Genomic DNA, 21,656 nt, shown 5'->3' with positions numbered 1-21,656 from the left:
ATGTCGATCGATTCCTGGGAACATTTACTGATGTTGGTTAGGGTGGAATTCACAAATCGAAAATGTTTTCATATCATCTAAAACTCTGAAATCTCACATGTTTATAGAAAAATTATACTGTAACAATTATTTTTGTTTATTTTTAACTCCCTGTACATAATAAGCGACTTTTTTATGCAACCTGTACATATCAAACAATAGTATGCATACTTGTATAATCATTCCTGATTTTATGAATATGATACTCTTCACACGATCTAGGCAACGCCTTTACTCAGAGAAGTTATAGTACTACTACATCATTTTAATCTAAATTTTATATTTTACTCTTGTTCATTCCGCTCTTGAACAATGCATATATATTTTTATTCATCGCGATTTTATCTTTATTTTAAGTCCTTCTTTAGACCGCAGTACCATTTCTGCCGCTAAATGTAGCTTGTCTCTTGGATCCACTGATTCCAACGTGTAATTCCGCAGAATATTGGCTAAAGTTGTTTTTTCTTCAAACATGGCATATTTCTGTCCTGTAAAAATAATATATAAATTCAATATTAATAATATTAATAATTAAACGAAATTAAAAATTAATAATATTAATATTAATAATAATTCAGATAAATTAATTCAATATTAATAATTATTTTATACTAAAGATACTTGTACTTTACGTCGATGACAAACAAACTTATTTTGAAAACTAATTGTTATTTTTAGCGCTATCAATGAAACTTTATACATTACTGTAACAGACTTTAATAATTTAGTCACGTCACAAATTCTCTGCGAGTTTCTTCGTCTTATGCACGTTTGTAATAATGAGAAAGACAGTAGGCGTCTCGATGTCACTTACTAGGCCTAATGATTTACTTCGAATCAACGATTATTTGTTTATTTATTATCCTTACTATCAACACAGTGAGCTGAATATCAGTCCTTTATATGGGGGGAGGGTGGCTAACGTCATAAAAAAGACGAAGATCCATTGACTAAGTAGGTAGCTTGGAAATCTAATAATTACATTTGGTAACTGCACATTCCCGTTGTATATATCCATCTGATATAAAAGCCAAGAGATGAAAAGGGAAATAAATGTGGATTGATAAAACTCACCAATACAGCTTCTCGGTCCAGCAGAGAAAGGCACATATGCAAATGGATTACGACCAATGCAGTTTTCAGGGAGGAATCTGTCTGGATCGAATACTTCTGGGTTAGGATAGGATTCAGCATTTCGATGTAGCATATAGGTGAAAAGTACACACGTGACCCCTCCTGGTATCACCAAGCCGTCTGCAAGAACAATAAAAGAAAATCCGATTCTCCATAATTTTATGTCATATAAATAGAGGGGGAAGGGGAGAAGAAGGGGTAAGATTATACACAAAAAGTAAGCTTTGCGTTTATTTTATATTTGTGTAAGGATTGATAAATTTCCTCATTTACGTGATTTCCTCCTTTGATAGTTTTAGGAGTATACTCTCATACCTCGGTCTATGTTTGTTGTACCATACTATACTAGTTTGTTGTACTATGATAAACTAGCAATATACTAGTTCAGCTGACTTTTGCATTTATGACTTGTGTCAATATCACAAGATAACCCATGGTCATGGAGAGTGACCAATGGGTAAAAGAATCCAAAGGAAGTGGAAAGGGATGTTCAAAGGTTGTCATTGTGGCTATGCTTCAATCCAGAAGGAAGCATAGTCTTGATTCCAGGTGGCAGATGCGGTAATTCAGTGTCCGCTTTCTCCTTTGACATAATGCATCGATGTGCATCATACTGACCCCTGAGGGGGCCGTACTTGCTACACCAGTCATTATGAAGATTACTCATTTATGACTGCCCTCTGTTCCTTCAACGGCTCTCTAATCCACTGATGGATCATCTCTGTTATATCAACTTGGTATAATTTATACAACAACCTTTCATGAACAACTGTATCAAAAGCCTTATTATAATCCTCCATTGTAGGATGTATGTTTGTTGTACCATATCGCCAGGACAACGTCCGGTAGATCTATGATAGTCCATGGTGTGGGATCCAGACGCTGGATATGTTGATCTTTGAGATGTTCTGTAGGATTCATGTAAGGCAAATTCGGCGGTCAAGGTAGCAGGCACCTCGAAGTTACTTTCTTGTTCGGCAAACCACTCTCGAACAATACCTAAAACGTGGCAGGGCGCATTATCACGCTGGGACACACCTATGCTATCTGGGAAGACAATCACCATAAAGGGGTGAGCCTGATCAGCCGCAGTGACTAGTTAGTTCAGCATTCAGAGTGCGGCCTAGGAGTATCTTAGGAGTCCTGCTAGCCAAAGTTCATGCACCTACAGTTATGTTATATCCGTAAATTGGGTGTCCTTATACAGTAGTTAGTTTGCTTGTTTTTCTGGGTGAAACCGAAATTCCGGGAGAAAAGCGTGTGGTAGGACAGTGATTGTAACCACTATTCCACCCACGAGGATAGTAACCAGTGACTCAAGGCATTTTTATTTGTTGTTTTTTTTTTTTTTGCTTTTTCACAACGTGGCTGAATTAGTCAGTCTCAGGCGAGAGTAGCATGGTTTTTCTCCTGAAAACTTAGGTTTTTCGTCTGGCAAACAGCAAATCGAACCACAGAACACAGACATTTCATTTACAGACATATTATATATGGCGCAATATGGCCTAAGTTGCTGATGCGACTAAACCCTACAAGAACCAACCAACCCGCGAGGACTTTTAGTATGGAAAAGTAACTGCATTTACTGCATAGAAATTTCAGCCTTCTGTAGTAATAATAATAAAAATAATAAGGTCTTTTTTTTTTAACTTAAACTTTTAATCATTAATGATTCCGTATACAGATAACAAGAGGCATCTTACAATGAACATTGTACACAAGGCAGAAGCACTCAGAATTGGAATGGGTGGATATAATGTTTTATTAATAACATATTTGATAAAATTAGAATTTTTATTTTTTGTCATTAGGAATTTTCAAACATGTTTCCTTACCTATTTCAACATCCTCTTCTATTTTACGCGCAATGAATGGTGCTGAAGGAAACAACCTCTGGGTCTCCTATAGATAGATAAATAAATAAGATAAATGATTAGGCGTGTTATCAGCCTAACAGTTTTTTATCTTCCTTCACTAAACTATATAACTAGCATTAACTACCTTTTAATGGAATAGAATTGGCTGATAAATTCGAATCTCTGTATTAAGAGAGTCACAGACAGAAGAAATGCGAATATGCGAATAGAAGCAAAGAAAACTGTGACCTGGGTGATGATATAAAGAGTATAAAGACTGCGCAAGTTGTTCGACTGCAGTAAATCTGAACCCAGAATGTAGAAACACGTGCTCTGTCAGACTTTGAAAAAGGTCTTATCGTGGGTGCGCGTTTAGCAGGAGCCGCGATTCAAAAAATGTAAAATATAACTGGTTTCTCAAACGCATCCACCTGAAACGTTTTTAGTTACTGGAAAGCAAGCGGTTCTTCCACATTTCAAAGGAGTAAATATGGTAGAAAAACAATATACTTTAAGAGCGAAGCCGTTCTACTCTAAGGAAGACTGTACGAAGAAATCGGACATCCGGTATGTAGTGAAGGACATCTGAATTCAGCCAAGCTCAGAAATATACTGCCCTATTTCAATCCATACCATGCACAAGGAACTGAAGAAATTGCTATTTCCAATCGGCTGCTTATTCGAAAGCTATTTGTTTCAGAGAAAATGAGAAAAATCCGCTTGCAGTGGTGCCGAAAACATCGTGAAAGTCATGTAGCCAGACGAATCAAGATACACTTTGTTTTGCACTGATGGTAGGCAGCGAGTGTGGCGAGAATCTCACGAAGCGATGGACCCTGCCTGCCTTCTTAAAACAACCCAAGCGTCTGAGGTGGTATGGGGAATGTTTTGTTGGCACGGACTTGGTCCGTTGATACTGGTGGAAGGTCGAATGTCATCCATCCTGCAATGTTACACTTTTATCCGGAGGAGGGCTATGACCACTTTATTGCTGGCAATGCGACAGCGCATCGAGCCAGAATCGTGGAAGAATGGTTCTAAGAACATGATACGAATTGCCACCGTCTTCCCTGGCCTCTACATTCAGCTGATCTCAATCTTATTGAGAATGTGTGTGGGACAATGAAGTGCTCGTCCTTAAACTTTATACAAAATATGCGATATTTTGCGAAGAATTGTTAGAATTGGACCAAAACACCTTGTAGAATCCATGCCACGCCTCACACTTGCTGTTATTCGAAATGAAGGCAGCCCGATTCGATACTGAATAAAGGTTTATATTTTTTTGAACACACACACCTGCAAAAAAATATGAACTGAATAAAGGTTCATCTTTTTTACCAGTGTGTGTGTACAAAGGGTAGAAAGCACAAAGCTGAAATACTTCACAGAATTCTCACACTGCAGTAAAGTGCTTTTTTTTTTTAATTATTACTGTATTAATGCCCAACATTGTGTAATCATTGGCGTTTGTATGCCCCTTAGCTATAATATTTTTCATTCTCTCATTTTGTCGATCTGATATGCTTATGTATGTTTGTATGGTATGCCGTCCGTGTTATGTACGACTGAATATATTGTAAATTTATTCACTTACAATAAAGTGCTATTTATTTATTTATAATACATACTCTGAATAACAGAGTTCTTTGTTTTGCATTTGTGCCAACGCAGCTAAGCCTCTTTGATGCGTCAATGCAGTGTGTCTGTGAGTAGCGTCTGTATTCTGTGTCGATTTACCTACTTTGCTAGATATAAAATATAAAACAGAAAAAATGGCTCTAAATTGGCTGCTTCTCTGGTCAATTTGCTTGTTCTGTTATCTCGCCCACGAAAGCCTATAAAAATTCTTCTTAATTCGACAGGATTTTAATCCAGTTCTTTTCCATACAGTGTTGAAGAACTGTAATTGTCGGTCATGCATAAATCAACTTTTGCAGTGAGATGCCATGTGCCATGCTGTTTTAAAGACATTGTATAAAAACATTATGGGAATCCTGTTGTCTCGAAACTTTACTAGACATGTTGGACAGACAACTTGTGTGATCGAGACCCGCTAATATTTTAACTTACTCCTAAAACCAAATATTACTCCTGACCTTTCAGAGGAGGAGTTTCAGTGCATCAAAAAATTAGCCACGAATGAAAACATCATCCTCCAAAAGGCTGACAAGGGCGACTCAATAGTATTAATAATCACATCCGATCATGACAACAAACTGACAAACCTCCTACAAGAGATACATACCAAAAACTAGGAAAAAGCCCTTTTCCCACCATCAGATCAAAAATCGAAAAATAATTAAAAAGATTACGCTCCGAAGAAAAGATCACAAGCAATTTGCGCACAGATCTCTTACCCCATACACGTTCGCGCTATATCTTTGGTGTCATTAAGTTAGACAAACCATTAAGGCCCATAGTAAGTTCCAAAAACATGTCAACAGCAAGCTTGGCAAAATTTGTAGTTGAATTACTAAAACCTCCAATGAATTATTCCAAATATCGCATAAAGAATACGGAACATCTATTTTCGTCAATCAACAATATAAAACTGGAACCCGATGACAAATTATATTCCTTCTATATAAAATCACTATATACAAATATACATCCACAAAAAATAGGTTACTCATCATTTGTTATGTAATGATCCCACACTAAAAAACAGAACAAAATTAGAAATGACTGACATATTAGCGGATCTCGATCACACAAGTTTTTTTCCATAGTCCATAGTGGACTATGCTGCATAACTCGCAATATAAAAATCCGAACAGCTTCGTACGCTAAAGCAGTAGTAATTTGCATCTGGTCGTGCAATCAAAGTGATAAAATAGCAGTCATGGGACATAGTAAAGATATCAAGGAGTTTCAAAAGCGCACTGATTGTGGAAGATGGTGCGTCGGGTGCGTCCATATCGGAAACGGCACGTCTTGTTGGTTGCTCATGGCCGCTATGGTTAAGATGTAAAATAATGGTGTAGAACTGATCAAGCTATCTCCCGCCGACAGGACTCTAAAGGATTACGCAAGGCGGATGCTCATGGTGAACGAAGGTTGCAGAGCTTTGTACGAGATAAATGGCAGGTCACTGGGCGACAGTTGACATCGAAAGACAATATGGGGAATGCAAAACAATGTCCCAAATGACGATGCGCCACACACTCATATGGGGTTTCACGGAAGACGGCTCAAAAGATACCCTCTCCTCACTGCTGATCATCGCTGACGGCGAATGCTATGGTTTCAACAACACGCTGGTCGGAGGACTGGTATGATGTCAACAACACGCTGGAGGACTGGAAACGAGTGTGCTGGTCGGATCAGTCCAAATACCTGGTGCAACATGCCGACGGATGCTTTCGTGTGTATTGCGCAAGCAACACGAGTCCGTCGATCAATCGTACTTGGTGCCCACTATCCCGGCAAGTGGCGGTAGTTGATAATATGGGGCATATTTTTCTGGCAAGAACTAGGATATTTGGTGCGTATGGGCCAATGTTAACTTGTCAAGTCTACCCGTAGCTCTTAGGAGACCATGTACACCCTACTAACCATGTTCCATTTTTCCCGGATAGAAACGGGATCTTCCAAGAAGATAATGTACCGTGTCATAGAGCCTACACGAGTTGTTCGAGGAACACAGTGAAGTTATCACCTCCCATTTTGCTTCGCCTCCAAATTCGCCTGATGTATATAGAAATTACTGTTTTAGCCGTTGTAGTGGTATTTTTTTTTTTTTTTTTTTATTGATTTGGTAGTTGTTGGCGCATCGGCTTCTGTGGCCATATTGCACCTCCCAAGGTTTTTTGCAGTACTTTGCTCCAAGCCCGAGGCGGGAATCGAACCCGCGACCTTTGGGTTGCCGGGTAGGTACTTTACCCACTCGGCTAGCCCGGTCGGCTTGTAGTGGTATAAGCATTTTTAAGATTTATGGTTTGAGGATGGTGAAATGTTACGGTTTCAGTACAGTGAGACAACAGTGCACCTGCCTCAATGAAAAGAACCGTGGGGTTTGGTGGACCTTTCAGAGGAGGAGGGCTAGGAGGGTTTTTTTACGAAATTCAGAAAACAAAATTACGGTCAACACGTCTGGGACCCTCACTCCCTCTGTCGAAAGTTAAGCAGCTATGCCCGCTAGGGGATAGTACAATAATATAAAATACACTTTTAAAGCATCAACAAATTTTAATTACCGTAATTAATAAATAAACGGATTTTTGTATTAAGTAAAAATTAATGTAATAGTATATGGAGTAATATGAGGTTAAATGAATTACCACTAATAGCATAGAAAAGATAGAAAGAAAGAATACATAAATAGAAAAATAAATGATCATAAACCAAGACAATGTGTACTTTGGTTTATAATAATTTATTTCTTTATATTTTTTTCGTTCTATCTTTTTTATGCTATTAGTTGTAATTCATTTTACCTCATATTATTGCATAATACTATTATATTAATTTATATTTAATACAAAAGTATATTACAAACAGCCATTTATTATTTAATTAAAATTGCTTATGCTATATATATATATATATATATATATATATATATATATAATCGTTTAAATTAAGAAACGATTATAAATATTCACGCTGTTCATATTACCTGCAGTTTGATAAGAACTTAAAGAGTGAAAAGCTGTTTCTTTTGATTAACGAAGTGTGACAAATCAGAAGAATGAAAACGCATTTAATATCTAAATTTTATTAAATATTTAAAATACATATTGTTGAATTTAAAACTTAACAACAGTCTAGTATTCGACATTATCTGCTTGCTTATGTAGTATTTCTTATTTTAGATATTGCGTAAATTTCAAATATCAGTTTTTTTTTCACAGCTGCAATTTTTTCTTTTTTTATTTAACACACTTTTTATTTACCTCCTATGGTTACCAAAGTCGTCAGGCATGACGCATCAGCACTCAAAAATATTGCCGGATTGTTTGCATTTCCAAAGTTTGGTATTTTCCCGCCTAGTTTCCAAAAACGTTATTGCTCAACATAGAACAATTATATAACTTGGACAGCGCGAGTGATATGCTAAACAAAAGGGCTTGAACTCTTTCTTTCTCTAGGTCAGTTATTCTTCTTCTTCTAAGAAATCTTACGGTGAAATGTAAATGAAGGGAAATTGCATTAACCTTGAGTGAGCATTAAAAAAGGACATTGCGTGGGTGAGTAATGACACATTAATAAATGTGGCTATGACACATTAATAAAACCAACTTGTTAGTCTTACCCGGATATGCAGGTAATAGGCGCCCTCTCCCGAGATTTGTAACAACCGTTTTCGTTTAAGTATCATTAAATTTCCGGTGGTAGATGACACTATTGGCGTCTCGTGGAATAAGAAAATGTGTTTGTGTGCGCGAGAGAATCGTTATTGCCACCATTATACATAATGCACTAGGTAACAGAATATGCTGAATTCCACCTAAGTCAGAGGCTACTTAGTAGACAGAAATAGAGATTTATTTGTATTTTTCAGTTAAGAAACAAATTGCAACGTGTGTTTTGATTTAAAAAAAAGAAACTGGAAAAGCCAGCCGTGTATGCAAGGAACATTTTTATATTTAACTTAATTGTTCTCCGAATCTGTGGACCAGCCACTTTGACATGATTCGCCAGTCAGTTAATCTCTTTGAAGCGTGCTTTTATTCGTTAAAGTTTCCCTCAGAACTTCTTGGAAATATCTTCCTAAGATTGGAAAGGTCTTCAACCGATATCATGGTCATGATATTTTTTAGGTTATGGACACCACCAATCCCAGAATAATACCATACCGCGTAGAGAATTCAAGTAGAGAATGAAAAAGACCTGGGATTGGTTGTTATTGGGTTTTGGGAGTCAGAGACTAAGGCCATGTATATATTGTCTGTAAATTGCTTGTGTTCTGAGGTCGATTTTCTGCTTGCTGGGCGAACAACCCGAGATTCCTGGAGAAAAATTCCTCCCGTCACCGACGAGATTCGAACTTAGGTCTTTTCCACCCAGTTTGGGGAGGTAGGCTATCCTACGAACTGTATTACCCACGAGGACAAGACCTGGGGATAACTCTGTAGTCAAACATGAAGTTCTCTAATGAGCAGTGCATCGGGGTCCTAGGACAGTTCATGGGATTTTGTCAATAATATACATGAATTTTATCATCAGGGATTCGGTGGTGATTATTCCGTTATGTAAGGCAATATCTTGAGTTCTGCATGCAGGTCTGGAATCCCCATTTTAAGAAGGATTTAGATCTATTGGAAAGGGTGCAGAGAAGAGAAACGAGATTAGTGAGGGGAACAGAACGTTGCTCTTACCAAGAAATGCCTAGGAAACTGCAGTGTCTTCGTTTTTCAAATTGCAGCATCCATTCAAAATATACCCAATCCATTCAAAGCCTTAATAGAGATTAAGGCTTTGAATGGATTGTATAAGCTCAATGCTGACGGAATCATCCTTCTGTCTCATATTACACAAATGATAGTGCATAAAATCAAATTCAGGAATGGGAGATGTGCGAAAGTTTGCTTTCATCCAGAGGGAGGGTAGTTGATTGTTGGAGGAACAAACTTGATTGTTGCAACACGTCATCACCCCACGTCACAGTTTTCTCTGCATCTATTTTCTTTGCACGAGTTTGTATTACTTCTGTCTGTGACTGTCTTAATGCAAAGCTTCGTATTTTTTGGCTAATTTGTGTACTGTAAGTGAAAAAAATAAACAACCTGTGTGTTTCTCGCTCCAGCTAGGCTGAGAATTTTCCCTAGCTGCCATCCTCCTCTGCCCATGGAGGTAACTTATTCCATTAATTAACAACTCACTGGATAAAAGGAAACTTCCTGTAATTGAACACAAACCACTTCTCCCATAATTTGAATCTGGTCCCTAGTTCTAGATTCGTTTATAACAGTGAAAATTTCACCTTCGTTCATTTTAGTTTCACCTCTCAGAGCCTTATACATCTCAAATCAAGTTTCCTGTAAGCTTACGGTGTCAGTGTTGCCCATTTAGCGGTTTTTCCGCTAGTTTTAGCGGAATTGCTTCAGGTTTGGCGGATTAAAATATGTAATAGCGGATAGCGGATTTTTTAGCGGAAAGAGTATAAAAAGTATAAAAGAGTATAAAATATGTTTAGCATTTTATATATTTTTGCAATGTAACATTTAAATTGAGAAATATTTATTTAACAATATAAATATTTCATAATTGATATGTTTTATTGATATACATATAAAGCGATATGACCGTTCAGGGATTCCCCTGAGGGGAACCCAACAATTTCAATAGGTAGTTACACTAGCGGACAAACGACATGACCGTTGGGTTATAGCTTTAAATTGTTGAATCAAATCGAAAAATGTGGGCTCAAAAGAGTTGAAAAGTGTTGTAAAAATTGTTTTACCTAAAGAACTGCTTCGCAAAATAGGCACACAAGAAGCATATGATGAGGAAGTATTGAATTTCGACTCTAATTTAGATATTTAGATATTTATTTTATATTAAAAACAGAAAATAAATAACTTTTTATATATAATATATATTTTTTAAATCCCTACAAAAATGAAGGCTAAATTCTATTAATGGGTGCCATAAAAAATATATGCTTAAAAAAAAGTTAGAAAAAATTTAACAAATAAAAAATTATCAAAAATTCAATTGAAACTTTCAAAATACAAAAAAAAAATTACCTCTCTAATTTATTTATTTCTAAAATAAGGTAATTAAAGAATTTTTCTTTAGAAAATTTTCTTCTAAATAGAAACTCATATAGATAACCTTCTAGTAGACTATCCTGTGTTCCAAATTGGTATTTTAATTTTCTTTTGGCATGTAACCAAGTGTTTTTCAATATTTTGAGTAAGAGCACTTGAATCATCTGGAGAAACAAAATTATAGCGATAAATAACCTCATAATGGGTATAATTAATGTCTCAGTAGAGATCTTTATATGCAGGCCATCCATCACTGATGATTCTTGTACCTGGCAATATTCTCTCTCATATAATTGATAATAGAGTTGTTTTATCTCTGTTTTCTACTGAAACTAAAAAAACATCCTTTGAAAATTCTTTCGAATGCACAAAAACCCATTGTGTTCCTATTAATCGTCCTCTATTATATTCTCTTTTGAAAAATGTTGATTCATCAATTTCAACTTCGATAGATATTCCATTTTCTGATATCTCCCCTAGTTAACTAACTGAATCAATTATTGATATCATTCAGATCTTTGCATTTTTCAATAACAGTGTTTTTATTGATATTTAAATCAAGAACGGTGCGATCTTGAGACCAATCTATAATAAATTTTGAGATAATGATCATCCACTATCATCAAAAAAGGATTTATGTCTAATACTCTTCGTTTTATGGCAAGTTTCCTACAACCCCATCTAAACATATCAGTTTTACATTTACTTTTTGTAAGCCGCATTTCAAGATTGCAAACTTCACAAAAATCTGTATTTTTCAAAATGTGATTTTTCGCCAACCAAGAAATCAAGTGATCAATATTGCCACTGCATAATTTTAATCAACTCCGTTATACGGTGGTTGTTATTTTTGACTCCTTCCTCAGAATAAACTGCATTTGATATGCAATTTGGAAGTTTTTGTTTGGACATAATGTAGGGGTTTTAAAAATTTTTGAGGTACCCATTATTTTTTATGGCACCAATTAATAGGATTTAACCCAAATTAAAATTTAAAAATTTGCCGGGTTAAGTGTTAAAAATAGCGGATTTTGAGCATGCGGCTAGCGGGAAATATTATTAAGAGTTGGCAACACTATGTAACGGTGTCTAGTTTCCAAGTCTAGTTTCGAAGTCTTTCCTCATAAGGAAGACCATTTTTCGATTTCAGAAAGCGCATCCCACGGCTTTGAACCCTCTAAAGGAGCTCAATATATATATATATTTTTAGGTGCGGTTTCCATATTTGAACACATTATCCTAATTGCGGTCTTGCTGACTAAAAGAAAACTTTCTACAATTCAGAATAAGCCTTTTCCCCCGTAATTTGAGTTGATGGCCCCGAGTTGTGGAATCATTTATAACAGTGAAAATTTCGTCTTCATTCATTTTATTATCCCCTGTCAGAGCCGTATAGACCTCATCCCCCCCCCCCCAGAGGTGTCTATTTACTAAGCTCTATAGCTTGCATTCTAAGTCTTTTCGCATACTGGTGTCATTTTGCAGATCTCACTAAGCGGGTTGCCCTTATTTTCAGAAGCTCAATATCTTTTTAAACATATTAGCATATATATGAGTAAAGCGCATGTTATCTTCACCATGTTCGTCTTTCTGCAGGTAATAACTCGACTCCCAGAAAAAACTCGACCTCTATAAAATTCATTGCGAATGGATTTTCTTGAAATTTTGTATTTCGCTCTTTTGGAATTATTTGTCAAGCCTTTTCAAATTGCAGTGTCGCGTTGATCGCAGGAATGAATGGGAAATATGGTGGATGCGAAAAAAAAAGAAAAAAAAAGTATTCTCTTTCGATTTGCTTGTAGTCGCGTCTTTTTCTCTTTTTTTGTTATCAGTTTACGAAATACATTAATCAAAAGTTATTAAATCGCGTAGACTGAAATACGTATTGCATTTCGCGCGCTTTTGATTACGAAGTATGCCTTACTGATTACAAAGTATTACAAAACGTGGAGTGAATATTACATTGGGAGGTACCTTGTGCAATGATGCAAAATAATTACTTTTGCATATTACACTAGTTAATCATTTAGTAATTAATTGGTAACAAGATAATTTACGATTGACTTTTCACGTCTATCAGTCATAGAAAGGAAAAAAATTCAGTTAATTTTAGAAAAAGAATCTAACATGACTGAAATGTAACGCATGCCATTCAATAACTAACTTATTTTGGGTACCGTCTCCATGGGACTTGCGTGTAGCACAGTTGGTGGAATCGCCGTCCTCCCCACACCGGATGGAAAAGCCTTAGTTCGAGTCCGGTCGATGACGTAAGGCATTTTTATGGGCCTTAATCACAACGTGGCTCAGTTAGTCGGTCTCAGGCAAGGGTAGCATGATTTATCTCCCGGAAATTCGAGTTTTTCGTCCAGCAAACAGAAAATTGACCACAGGACACTCGCAATTTACAGACAATATACACGGAGTAATGTAGATTTTGTCGCTGATGCTGCTAAATCCCTATTCAACAACAAAAACAACGACAACTTCTCCACTTGAACGCGCTATTCTAAGTGCGGTCTTACAATTGCGTTATACAGCATTATGACTCTCCTAACTTTATAAGCAAATACTCGATAAATCATCGTTAGAAAACTATGTACCCTTCTTGCTGCCTGTTTATTCTGCTTTCCTGCTATATCTTAAGTCCCATATACCATAATTTACTGTTTTTAATTCAATCCCACCAGTATAAGTTATTTCGAGGGTTTTATTCCCCAAAACCAAGACCTTACAGTCTTCTGCATTAATTCCTACTACGTTTGCTAAAGTATGTCAAATATGCTCAGCAAAGGAAAAAAAAATACTAAGATACCCCACAACAGGGAACCTTATTCCAATCTTCAAAATGAACGAACGTTGTTGTAATAGTACTCTGGTGAAGAGAATTTGAAACAGCCCATGATCAACAGATACCCTCAATCTCCTTTAGAGTGAGACAGCTCAGCTTTACTTCACAAGACGAGAAAAATAATTTGTGTGGCTCAAATACTATGCTTTCCTTATTGTATACTGGTCTGAGTCACTTGTTTACCTTGGAAGGGTTTAGTGGACTATGGAAGTAATGGTTCCTATATACTTTAGCCACTGAAATCTCAGGAAACTAGGTGGCAGGGCCTGCCATAGTAAATATAAATTTACTGGGTATCTGGTCCACTACGTGTATACTACGCGGAGATGGGGGGAACCCATAGCGCGTTTGACACTAAACACACTCTGCACTCTTTACAGATACTTTTATGGAGGAATGCAGAAAAGAAAATTCAAGTAATTGTAAAAACAAACAAACAAACTAGATATTCGAAAAATGCACTAAAATTTCATGGTTGCTTTAGTTCTTTGGAATTGAGTTTTTTTTTCAATGTTTGCTAATGAACACCTTACCTTCAGGACACATTCCAAATATTTTAACTCTTTTAGATCATCAGGTGTTATAGATCGTTTGATGTCTTTGTTAAATAGTCTATCTATTTCTTCATGAGCCTTGCGCTGTATTTCTGGATGTAGTCCTAAACAGTACATAGCCCAGCTGATTCCAACAGCAGTGGTATCGTGACCCTAAAATAAACAAATTGAATATCATTTACTTCACCAGCTCGAGAATGAATTTAGCAGTTACTTTCATTACATCATTATGTACAGTACTCGGAATGAAAAGTGCACTTCATTCATTTCGTATATCAGATTAATATTCTTCTGGGTTAATATTCATTAATCTAGAAAACAGAAAGTGACATCATACGTACTATAGGACATTAATACAGAAGATTAACATTCTACAGTAGGTACGATAAGTCACTTTCTGCTTTGAAATGCATGTACTTTTGGTTTTATTTTTGTATCAAATTTTATCATTTAAAGGATAAATGAAACATCGTTCAGGAGGTTTTGCATCAGTATCATTTCAATAATCCCTTTGTTTTAACGTGTGCTGATGTTTTTATGTGCATGGAACTGTTATTTTACATTTCTAAAGTGCTCCGTGAAGACTAAAAGGAATCGCAGCCATTGCTGTAGGAAACAGAAAAAGAGAAACGAGAACTCGCAATCCTGTTCATATCTTTCTCTACCTTTCACCATTCTTAAAAAATTTATTCTCATTTCTGCTAGATCGAATTCTGTCTGTTTTCCGTAATCTGTTAAAGACACAACTTGACGTTGGAAACATTTGCCAGTCCCTTAATTCTTGTTTTTTATTTTTCTATCGTGTAAGTAGGTCATTCCATTATAAACTTTTGTTAAAACTACTACAAGGCCACAACGCGTTAGAGAGAAACAAATTAAACGAATCTCTCTCTCTCTCTCTCTCTCTCTCTCTCTCTCTCTCTCTCTCTCTCTCTCTCTCTCTCTCTCTACCTTGGGTATTCTAAATACAGTTGAATGATTACCCGAACAGGAATCACATCAACAAAGCTTTGCTGTAGTTTGTCCTTTACTCACCAATCAAACCCAATATTGAGTTGTCATTTTAATTTCCTCTTACCTTCTTCTTCCATTCACAATATGATATTTCGCATTGAAACCTTCCTTTCTAATGACAAAGTTCATAATTTTATTATACTCGGTGTCTGGCTGCGCCCACTGTGTAGCAATAGTCATTGCGAAACTTTAAATAGTGTGTATTCCTGTCTGATACGATACGTACCCTTTCTTTACGCGGCTCTTGTGCTTAAAAGAAAAAGGACAGCTTCAAAATATCAGCAGTCAGATTATTCTTTATTTCCTATACCTTAATGTATATAAGAAACTACGAAAATAATATATGAAAACGTTAAATTTCAGAAATGATACGAACAGGAAATTATTTTTTGAAGTGTTAAACATTATTATAATGACAAACAAAATTTACAAAATAGTTGTTATCTTCCTTGCATAATATATATATTTTTTTGTAAGTTGAATATTTAATTAACAAAAGTTCAAAGTGAAAAACAGAAATAAAATCATAAATCGCAACTGCAGCATGGATAATGGTTCCGTACAATTTGAATTTAATGATTGTCGTAAGTCTTAGTATAAACAGATTTTTAAGATAACTAACTAAACATAGTGAAGACAGTTTACTAAAGATACTAAAAATAGTTTACTGAAAATAGTAAACTAAAGATAGTTTACTAAAAGAATGGTAAACTAAAGATAGTAAAGCCAGTTTACTAAAGATAGTAACAATAATGTATTAAAGATAGTAAAGGTAGTTTACTAAAAAGTTGTAAACTAAAGATAGTAGCAATATTTTATTAAAGATAGTAAAGATAGTTTACTAAAAAGTTGTAAACTAAAGATAGTTTATTAAAAAGTTGTAAACTAAAGATAGTTTATTAAAAAGTTGTAAACTAAAGATAGTTTATTAAAAAGTTGTAAACTAAAGATAGTAACGATAGTTTATACTAAAGATAGTTTACTAAAACATTAAACTAAAGATAATAACGATAGTTTACTAAAGATAGTAAAGATTTTTAAGAAAGTTTACTAAAGACGCTCCTCTAACCTAGAAGGGTGTTTACTTCAGAGTTCCAAGTAATTTAATCTCTGTGTATTTTAAGTGACCTACATAATCCGCCTCTTTAAGAACAAAAAGCTGCTGAAATGTTGTGCGAAAGAAAACATTTTATGAAACATTGCAAAAATTAGTCATATTCGGTTAACAATATGCATCCTCCCTTTCATTTAATAACTTACTTTCCGAATTGCCCTGTTCTCTTTCTTTGCCATCTTATCCTTTAAATGCTGTTTTTACGACCTTGCCCTAACAAAGCTTCAGACTCACGCCTAAAAGATGTCATCGACACTTACAGAATTCGCAGACTTCTCCTTGCGCGTCAGCATTACTCGAGAACAGTTACACCTGTGATATTGCCACTTGGGTAACCCAATTATACGAATGTCTTAATTAAATTGTAAATCATCTTAAACAATTGAAGAATATATTTTTAATCGTAAATGACATGTGTTGCCATTTCCGTTAACCTTGGTACCGACTGTGAATGTCTCGTACAATAAAATCCATTAAAATCCAGAGAAAGTCTGGACTTGAACGCTTCAGATACTCAGAGATTTTTTGCAGTGTAAGATTTTCAATCTAGAATAAATAAATATAAATGTATATATAACCCTAACAAAAATATGAGGGCACACCTCTATTGAAGTGAATTAACGATTTAAATGAAATGCATTCAAAGTAGGAACAGTTTTAAAAGCGGGTTGGCAATAATAAACATATCCCAAACAAACAGAATGAATTGCGCTTTTGAGAATTTTTTTTGCTAAAATGTAATGCAAACATTTAAAGACTTTACAGTCTATAAAACATAAAAAAAAATGCGTTACTTACAGCAAACATGAAGCTGTCAACTTCCTCTTGAATGTCATCCTCAGAAAGACTACTATCAACAAGGTGGTAATATAATAAAAGATCTAGCAAGGCTTGCCTTTTGGAGTTGGTATACTTTGAACCATTTTCTATTGTCAGTTTTTCTGTTTGAGCTTTCATTAAAATCTCGGATTTTCTTTCCCTAATCACCTGAAAAAAAAATCAAGGTTAAAAAACAAAACTGCAGATGGAAAATTTTCCGCATATTATATTATATTATATTATATTATATTATTAAATCTAATATTATATACTTTTGTGTATACGTAATATATTTTTATATTCTATATTCTTTCAAATAGAACGACTTTGTTTCAGAATTTGAATGATCATTCAAATGTTTCATATCATTGACTGATATGAAACATTCCTGAAGGTTCTATTTGTGTGTAAGGAAGCATGTGAGTGGAATGAATGTATCAAAGGATGCTGTGTTCCTCTTTCTCTTAGTAATTAAACAGTCATAATGCACTGTCCTTTAGTGCTATCCACATATTTCGATTGATCGTTGCCAGTCTTAAAATTTGGTCTACCCTGCTTTAATGCTCTGAAGTCTTGCACTCTCGTCAAATTTTGGATACACATAGTTTGTCAAGAAGCGAAATTCACATTCATGACATCTGTTTAGGATTCCACCAGAACATAAGTGAGATTCTTAGATTAATACTCGGTCTTATATGCACCTCTCTCTACCTCTCTCTCGATATTCCTCACTCGGTGTCTACAACTTTGGGAACCCCTTACTTTTTAAATTATTGCAATTCTGTGTTGCATAACGTATATCAAAAAAGAGTAATTTAAATTTACATTTAGAGCTTACCTTTCTTGTAAATTGATCCATGAGGCCAGTGTGCTTCTTAAATTCTTTTCCCTGACGTGTCATAAAGTAAATCCAGTCAGGCCACAGCCACGGGGACATACTACGACCAATAAAAGCCTCGCAAACGCTATATAACGAAAGAGAGGACAAAAAGGAGAAGCATGTTTAAAGTTGTAATTAAAAAAATAATAATATGAGCAAAACATATAGTATCATTCCAATATACCAGAGATCTCCAAGGTCTCCAATATCTCTTGAGCTATTCGTAAATCATGGAGCTCTACTAAATGACTCGCAGTTATTTCAAATATTTGCGCCTCCGTAGCCAGGTGGGAAGGAACAGCAGTGCGTAGCACACGCTTCTTGATTAGACCGGGGTTCGAGCCCGTCACCGCCAAATACGGAGGATGCGGAGGTCAGGGAATGACCACCGCATATCCCGGAGTAATTTGGCCTTAGTTGCTAATGCTCCTAAAAACCAAATAACAAACAACATTTCAAATATTTCTTGAAAAGGCTTAGAATATCTCCAAAGGCATTAACTTTTTATAAATGAAAAGGGAAAAAATCTCTTGGAGATTTCAGTAGAAACGGAAGTTTAAGTTCAGGAAGGAAAGAATGCGGCGTTGTCCAATGCAACAGAGACTATTGGACAATAATTGTGCAAGATAAGAGAGATTGTACTTTTAAAATGTTCAAGAATTATATTAAAGTTTAAATAAAGGATTCTTTAAAAAAAAATTTTAGCAATAATTTTTCGGCGTGTTCTCACATACGTAAAATGCTTCTTGTCTTTATCGTGTCAGCCCGTTCGTCTGTCTGCATGTCAAGTTGTTATATGGATTTTCATGAAATTTTATATAATTTAATTTTATTTAGGATCACTGCCGACTTGATAGTCCCTCCCTTCCCATGCTCTCAGAAATCTATATCAGATTGGGTGGTCATGCATTAATCTAGAAGAAAAAATTGGGATCGATACCAAATTTTCAGTTTGTACGTTGTTGTTTCCTGGGGAAGGTTTAGGTCTGGTTCCGTTTGCATTTCCTTTAGTCTGCTCCGACAGAAACATTGAGATGAATTTGGAATAGTAGATCCAATCCTTTTTTTTTTCGAATATTCTATTAGATCTTAGTATCAAAACTTATAGCAGTAATCTGTCAATCATCAGTAGGTTACGCCATATATCATATCCACTTGCCTCTCCCCTTTCCTCCCCCCCCCCAAAAAAAGAATTGTTACACAAATATCTCTAGCCAGAACATCCAAAATCCAAACACGCCCTGAGCATAGCTTGGTGAGGTTCTGGTAAATACTTCTCGAGTACAGCAAATCCGGCACCACCCATTTCCCATCCAATCATCTGAGAATCAGAAAATTTAGTTCTCAGATTGTCCACTCGCCACAACATTATGTTAGAGCTGATTGTGCAGGATTTCATCCCGGAGCTATTGTTTTTACAGCGCTACGACTACACCGAGGTGTTTGTTAGGTCATGAAAATGTCTGTTTGCTCTTTGTCAACAAGATTAATGACTCATTAATAATACTGGTCAACAAAATTAAACTCATTTTTTCCATCAAAGAGGTAAGCGCACTTTTATAAACCAGTTTTGCGCCCTAATTTCAAATGAGTTCTCAGTTTTTACCTGGCCCGTGTAGATTTTGTACTATGATAATTAACTTGTGCTAATAATATGAGTACAAATTAATTAAGACAATTTCATTACAAAGCACACGAGACTGGTTACAGTTAACACTTTCATCATTTTTACAGTTTAAACCCAATACACTTTATACTATACATATAGTTAAAATAATGCATTACACTAAACGGATGATTTCCTTTGATACTCTTTGTTTAGAATGTCGCGGTGCATCATCTAGCAGTAATCTGTCAACTTACGTTTGTACCGAAAACCTCAGTAGTGATTTTTACGTTGATTTAATGTCTTGGAGGAATCGTCCCCTCACCTCTCGCTTGTCACTCACCATGCCAAGGTCTTCGAGAAGGATGTCCGAATGCGAAAAGAAACGGTTTCAGCGATATACGACATCCCATTTCATTATATGCGTCGAGCAATTTCTGAGCCCCATCTTTTTCTGTGGGCGATTCTATGGCTACCCAAAAGTTTTTTTACAAAGCCATTTGAAAGCCTGCCACGCTTTTGGTTCTAATATATTGAGGCATTTTTCAAAACTTTCATCCTGCAGAAGCTCTCTGATGCCATAAAGATTCCCCTCTTTCAACTTCCTGGCACTGATCTTGGAACATTTCTTATTTGTGTAATAAAGTCCTCTCGAATTAATCTTACCTACTTCTCGCTTTCATAAAACTCTTCATTACGCCAAGTTGAACATGGAAAAGTTTAAAGAAAATCTTCATGGGAACTTACTGCACATTGCTAGCTCCTGGCTCAATGCATTTCTTGAGAAGAAGTATATTGATCCAGGAAGTGTAGACCATTATATCGTCTCATATAATGGTCTGTGGCAAACTGCTCTCCCGCAGCATAAGAGACAAAAATATTTTATGAACCCTCCTTCCATACTATGACATGAAGAGTCTCCTGCTTTCACTTCGCTGTGAGGAATTGATGAAGTGGCCCCATCCATGTGTAATGTGTATTTGTGACAATTCCCTAAAGTCTCCATTGATATCAAGAGAGTAGCAGAGAAGACCGTTTATTAAAAAGAACACCCTAAAAACGTGGTTTTCGATAATGAGATACTTAGATGGTCTTAACCAAGTGCTTCTGCTCGTCTCTAGGGGAAAAGTTCGGCTTTATTTTTGGTAAATAGCTCCGGCTCCGACATTATTATTATTATTATTATTATTATGAAACTTAGCTTATTTCCCAAGAAACTTTGGGTCACCCCTGGACGGCTCTGTGCCAGAAGGGTGTGAATATTTACAGACTAAGGTGCGAGGAACACATGTACAATAAACAAGAGTACATGCGTGCTCAACCCGAGACATTTACAGGATTAAATATGCAATACTATACAAATTATATAATAATATACAAAATATATAATTGCATGAAGACAAAAAGTTTTTGTCAAATACAAATAGGCAAGTTAAAAAAAAAAAAAAAAAAAAAAAAACACAGTCAGTCATGTCCAGGAGCAGGTGAGTACCATAAATTCATTATCTGGTAGCAGTTCTTGAGGATTTCGTTCTGTAGGGCTTGTCTTCACAGAACCTATCAGGGTGGATCCTAAATTTATTGAAGATCCGGAGAAAATTGGCTGGAAACATATTCTTCAGGGAATCAATGTTTGACAACGTAAGAAGCAGAGGGAGACAGGAGTCGGGGTGCTCCCTACTTGCCCTCCTCGGGCCAGAGATTAATGTGGATACCGATGGAGCATCAATTCGCCCCGTTATAAGCCTTACAAGCGTGAGGACATTTCTTGTCATGATGATATGTGTACAGGGAGTGGTGCCCAGATTTGCTTGTTGGATCGATCTGGAGATAGTTAGAGTGTAGTCTACCACCCTGTTCATCCATCTAAGCAACCAGTACTCTAAATAGAGATATTTGTGAAGGTATGAGGCGGGGCAGATGACCAAATTTCTGATGCATAGAGAGGGATCGGCGTAATACACCTCAGGATGTGCCGAACAAGCAGCGCTGGTTGATGCACACCAACGAGCTCCTGACGCACTGCCCAAAGAGCCGCGTACGTCTTCTGCCTCATCCTGACAAAGTAAGG

The 21,656-nt window shown here is 36.0% G+C and overlaps 1 protein-coding gene across 1 annotated transcript in view; it reads right to left on the bottom strand.

Annotated features, from left to right (window-relative positions):
* Positions 1-176: 176 nt before the first annotated feature.
* Positions 177-21,656, bottom strand: part of LOC150081691 (cytochrome P450 4C1-like) — a 52,177-nt gene continuing 30,697 nt past the window's right edge. Inside the window, exons 7-12 of the mRNA XM_090380288.1 lie at positions 17,938-18,064; positions 17,079-17,267; positions 14,132-14,305; positions 3,009-3,075; positions 1,114-1,293; positions 177-527 (exon numbers count right to left, since the gene is read on the bottom strand). Of these exons, the coding sequence (XP_090236414.1) occupies positions 370-527; positions 1,114-1,293; positions 3,009-3,075; positions 14,132-14,305; positions 17,079-17,267; positions 17,938-18,064 (895 nt within the window). The 3' untranslated portion in view covers positions 177-369. The remainder of the gene's footprint in view (positions 528-1,113; positions 1,294-3,008; positions 3,076-14,131; positions 14,306-17,078; positions 17,268-17,937; positions 18,065-21,656) is intronic.

The sequence above is a fragment of the Mastigoproctus giganteus genome, chromosome 8, assembly GCF_048544385.1.
Source record: "Mastigoproctus giganteus isolate SK-2022 chromosome 8, ASM4854438v1, whole genome shotgun sequence".
Taxonomy (NCBI): Eukaryota; Metazoa; Arthropoda; class Arachnida; order Uropygi; family Thelyphonidae; genus Mastigoproctus; species Mastigoproctus giganteus.
The sequence above is the reverse complement of the archived record's forward strand: the minus strand, read 5'-3'. Positions and strand labels throughout refer to the sequence as shown.